The 5,311-nt window shown below is 40.2% G+C and overlaps 1 protein-coding gene across 1 annotated transcript; it reads right to left on the bottom strand.

The window, feature by feature from the left end:
- Window positions 1-325: 325 nt before the first annotated feature.
- LOC110420795 (amine oxidase [copper-containing] gamma 2-like) lies at window positions 326-3,393 on the bottom strand. The gene is made up of 4 exons (XM_021434168.2): window positions 1,982-3,393; window positions 1,617-1,730; window positions 835-1,382; window positions 326-727 (listed from the first exon to the last, which is right to left on the bottom strand). Exons 1-4 carry the CDS (start codon window positions 3,311-3,313, stop codon window positions 517-519), a joined length of 2,205 nt encoding a protein of 734 aa, XP_021289843.1. The 5' UTR covers window positions 3,314-3,393; the 3' UTR covers window positions 326-516.
- Window positions 3,394-5,311: the final 1,918 nt, after the last annotated feature.

Genomic DNA, 5,311 nt, shown 5'->3' with positions numbered 1-5,311 from the left:
TTTGCGTTTGTTTTGTGGTTTTTTAATGCTATCTGACATCAGGTCATTTATGGAATGACTCGATAAGCAATAAGTAGTTTTTCCAATTTCCATACTAGCTGATGCTCTCATGCTCTCACATTGCTGAATTTCTGCAATTATCTTGAGATATAGCCGTATAATATTTTTTGCCTGAATACCCGAATAGATTAGTTAAGCAACCATCTTACTACTAGTTATATCTTTATTTATGCAACTTGTCCAAAACAGTTCCCAACCATATGATATGATCACCCAGTAGTGAAAAACTATCGTGACAGTTTCGACCTTTTTTAAACTCATTGGATCCTTTAAACGTGGCCACTGTTAAAAGCCCATCATAATGATGTTTCTTTAAAGTGATTAAGAGAATGTAACCTCTAATTAATCTTGCTAAGGAAATAGAACCAGTTCCTGGATAATTACTATTTACACCTCTGACCATTCAGAAACTTAGATTTGATTCGTAGATCTTAGACTTGTTCTTAAACTAGCGTTTCATGCTGAACCAGCAGGCTTGCAAACAGGTAAATCCTTTTCAACATTGGGTGGAATCCGAAGAATTGGGTTGCTCTCGAAGAAATTAACTGGCTTCAAATCAAAGCTTGAGGACACAGTTGGCATAATAGGAAAGTCCTCCTGGCATGGTATGTGATGGAAGCCTAGAGTATACCACAGCACAATATCCTTGTTTTCAATTGATCGGTCCCTGTAAAAATCAATCACATTGGAAATGGAAATGAACATTAGCTATGGAATAACAATTTGAACAGGGACAATAGATGTTAACCAAAATCAACATTCTTCGTTTCTTACCTATCAGACCAAACAGCAAGAGTGTCCTCACCCTGGCTCTGATAAACAAATAATCCACCTGCCCATTGCTCGCTTTTGTTATATGGAGTGACCCATATCTGGTTATTTGTGAATGCACCTCTTCTCTGTGGTGGATCTTCATGATCCAGCAAGCTAGCGGCGGAACCGCCAGGAACTACCTTATATCCAACCGGGTTCCCAACCCTTGTCTTCTTAGTTGGATTGATCACATGGAACTCAGATGGGTCATAGAGTTTAAGCTGAACTTGTGCATCTTTCTCTGTTTTGGCCACATTTCTGACAGCTTTCAAATAGCTTTTTCTTGGTGACTCTCCCGGCGAGGTATCTTGCCTCTGGATATTTACTTTAACAAAGGAATTATCGGAGCCATCTGTGTCCATATCCAAGTAGAATGTGATGTAATGATCATGGATAACGCCAATAACGTTTTCAGACAAAAGCGTGCCAAAGAGATGTTCTTGCGCTTCCACTTGGTTCATGTTTTCATAGGTGGTACCTTTCACCATCAAAATGCCGCTAAGTCCAACCTGTGGTCATCAGTAATTTTGAAATTAGAACAGCGTAATATGCTAGCCAGGAAACTCCAAATAAACGCCAAATTTCAATGAGATAATCTTCATCAGACATATTAAAGCCACTGTTGACTAAAAAATATCAATGATTTTTCTTCCTCAAAAGATGTGGACAAAGAAGATAACGATTGATGACCCTGATGCGGTACGTTGAAAAAGAAGACTTTTGAGATCGAAGAGTTCACTGACCTTAATCCTGATTAGCCCGTCTGTTTGGAACTCCCAATCAACAATATAGTCATAGTTAGCCACTGATGCAGCCATTCTGACCACTAACGTCACCTTTGGCCTCACTTCCTTAATCTGCCAAAATAAAGTAAAGCTGATAGGTGAATTGCAACACACTAACAGGCTCAACACTGCTAATAGTACTAGAGGGATAGGATACATGTTTTGCTTTTAGACGAACAAACAAAAAACATTCAAGATTTTGGACAATGACTAAACCATCAATACGCAAAATTTTCAACACATTGACATTATCTAAGCCTGTTAGTAGTATTAAAAAATCTAAGCACCCCGTGCAACAATCAGCAGGACTCCAATATTCTTACCTCCATACCCGTGATTGGACTCTCCGAATGCCGCCACCCTATATCACCGGTGTAGCTCTCAAACACGCAGATCATGTTTGATCGGACATAAGGTACACCATCACCGGCGGCAAACACACCATCCATATAATATGCATTTCTTGGACAATCATTAAGGGGGTCAAGTGGCATAGCCTGCAACCCGAACCCGTATTCGCCCGCATCCATATAAGTCTTAAAATACCATGCATCGGTAGGGTCCATGTAAGGCACAAACAATTCAGAAGTAAACCCTTTGTACATCACATCCCTCATCACCCCACTATCCGGGTCCCGGACCTTAGCTCGGGAAACCACCACGCCTGCTCTGGGGTCGGGTTTTAAATGGAATTCCCAATTTGCCCATTTCACCAAATGTTCATCTTCAATGACAAAACTCGGACCCTTCGGCTGTTCAATGGATATGGGGTTTATCAAGTTGAGTTCCTGCTGAATCTTCTGCTCCGAGTAACGATAGTCCGTGTTCGTGGCTTTTGGAACCGGGATGGCCCGACCCGTATCCGAAATCTCCACCACTTCTTTTGTGTCCAAATCGAGTAAAACAGTTAACCCTTCGATTGGTCTCATGTAAAAGTTAGCAGTGTCTTTCATGGAGTAGCACTGTACCTTAATTAACCTCCTGTTCTCCTCGTTTTCCCCGAACCACCCCAAGGAAATCGGCAGGCACGCCACGTCATCAAGATTAACACCTCGTTCGATGATCGTACGGTTGAACTTGGCGTTCGAAAGTGGAGCCCAGGTAGCGGATGTCATGTCCTCGATCGTCATCATCGGGTAACCAGTCGGAGGAGCGGTGTTGAGAACGTTGACTTCGTTGGTTTCCAAGTTGACCGTCAGCACATGTGACTCTCCGTTGGCACGTGCGATGACGGAGGCTATTCTTGGGAAGAGCGGTTGGCCTTTTGTCCATTGCAAGACGAGGTCTTTGTCTGGTTCTTCTAAGACGACGGAATGGAGCGCGTAGTTTTTTGAGGATTTGAAGAGCGCGTGGGAAGAAAGGATGGTGCGGACCTTATTGAATTCTTGGATGGTGAGAGGGTCGACGGGGTGGCGAGGGGCGGCTGACTCATGGCGAGGCCTGGTGGTAGCGGTGGCTCTCGGGATTTTGGTGATTGAGGGTTGTTTGGACTGAAAGCGGTTCTTGGAGGTACACCAGGGAGAGTTACTGGCGCAGTCGAGGAGGGTGGTGACGTTGGGTGGTGGCGCATAAGGAAGGTGAGTCCAGGTGAAGAGGAGGAGGAATGCTATGGCGAAGAAGAAAAAGAGGAAACGAAAGAATGGCTTTGATTCCATGGTTGTGTGATTGTGTCTTTTGTAACTGAAGGGGCGAAGAGTGTGGAGATAGCTGATAAGCCTGTTGAGCAAGAAGCTTACAAGTTATATATCGAAACAAGAAATGATTGAGGATGTGGCAAGTGCGCAACATGGTGTACCAGCCGATACAAATGTGGCCACACGTTTTTGGAGTTTTGGATATTTTTGTGCGTCGGAAATGAAAATTACTATCTCTTTCTTTTCTCACCAATGTAGTAGTGGTTAGACCCATTTCAATTTGGGAAACACTTTCTCTGTGTTTTTTGCTTTATTTGATTCTTTTTTCCTAGATTGGCAACTGCAATTTGGTTTTAGATCTTAGTGGCCTATTAATAAAATAACCAAATTACTAAGTCAAGGATGATTTTCAGTTTTTTGTCTTGCTTTCATTGGTTATTATATAGGAAACAAAACCCTTTTTTGGTGAAAAAATTTAGGAGCACGATTAAGATCAGTAAATAATGATAAATAACAGGTGATGGCCAATATCAACTCTTGATTCTCATTTTCCTTGAACAGCACCTTTATACATAATTACTACTTTGCTCACTACTAAAAAGATAGCAGAGTTGGTGAGGACTTCATTTCATTCTACTCATGAAATGTTGATAATTATTACAATAATCTTGGCTGAGTTCTCATTTTATTCTTCAAAATAACACTGTTAATTACTCTGATTTTGTGAAGTTTAATTCAGTACACAGAAGTTGGAACTTCGAACATTTTTGTAGAGATTAAGGTTTAACAATCAGTATTAAGTTATTGCCACTTTACTATCACTAATTAATTTACTAATTATTACTAGTATGATGTAATAATAGTAATTGACATTGGTAATTAATTATTGCTAAATCCGAATTATAGGAATCTGTCTGCCTTCGAAAATCAAGATACTGGTACAGATTAAATGCCAGTGGGTGGAATTTTAGGAATTTGTCTTATTTCGGAGAATGTTATTCGAAAATCATACTCTTGGGTGGAATCACGTGCCAATAAGCCCATGAGAAGTGGCAGATGCAGAGTACTATATCAATGCTGACAAAAAGCATGCCTAGAAGCACCCGCTAAAAATAATTTAAAAAAAAGCCGAAATGCAATTTGTAAACTAATATTCTCCATTACTTTTCTTTTGTTGTTTTAATGACAACTTGGTTTGTTTTAAAGAAAATTTATTGAACTTACAAAAGTACGTAGAGAACACTACCTCTCTTTTATATATTACTATTATTATTTTATTATGGCAGCATGGTTTTCAAGATATAACATACATTTGATTTTGATACTATAATATTATCTTTATTTGTTGGATAATGTAAAGCAAGTACGTATATACTTTTTTATTCTTAGTTAAGGTCTGTTTTGTGGGTCACTCGGGCAAGTGAAAGTTGCTTGGAAACCGTCTGAGATAACTTCAAGTAGGAGGAGGGTAAGCGAAGATGTCACTTCCAAGTCGTAACATCAATTAGAGCTAGCGATTAATTACAAGTGTATTAGCCTGCGGAATTCTCTGGGATGATATGGTATTGAGGAAGAGGCAATCAAGATTCAAGAGAAAGCACCTGGCCGGCAGACAGGTAAGTCTTTCTCAAAGGCTGGCGCAGCTCGAAGAATTGGATTCCTTTCGAAGAAATTGACAGGCTTGAGCTCAAAGCCTGATGTCACTGTTGGCATTACAGGGAAATCTTCTTGGCTTGGAATGTGATGGAATCCCATGGTGTACCATAACACAATATCCTTACTTTCGATAGGACGATTCCTGTTTTCGAAGATAACAAAGCATAAAATCAATGGTAGAACCAATACGGTAAAAGATTTTATTAAATTTTCGACTTTTTTACCTTTCAGACCACACAGCAAGAGTGTCCTCTCCCCTGCTCTGATACACCAGAAGCCCACCAGCCCATTGTTCACTCTTATTAAAGAGGGTCACCCATATCTGTTGAGTGAAATAGCATAAAAAATTGCAAAAGTTTGAAT

The sequence above is a fragment of the Theobroma umbraticum genome, unplaced genomic scaffold, assembly GCF_002168275.2.
Source record: "Theobroma umbraticum cultivar Fairchild unplaced genomic scaffold, ASM216827v3 scaffold_30.0, whole genome shotgun sequence".
Classification (NCBI taxonomy): Eukaryota; Viridiplantae; Streptophyta; class Magnoliopsida; order Malvales; family Malvaceae; genus Theobroma; species Theobroma umbraticum.
The sequence above is the reverse complement of the archived record's forward strand: the minus strand, read 5'-3'. Positions and strand labels throughout refer to the sequence as shown.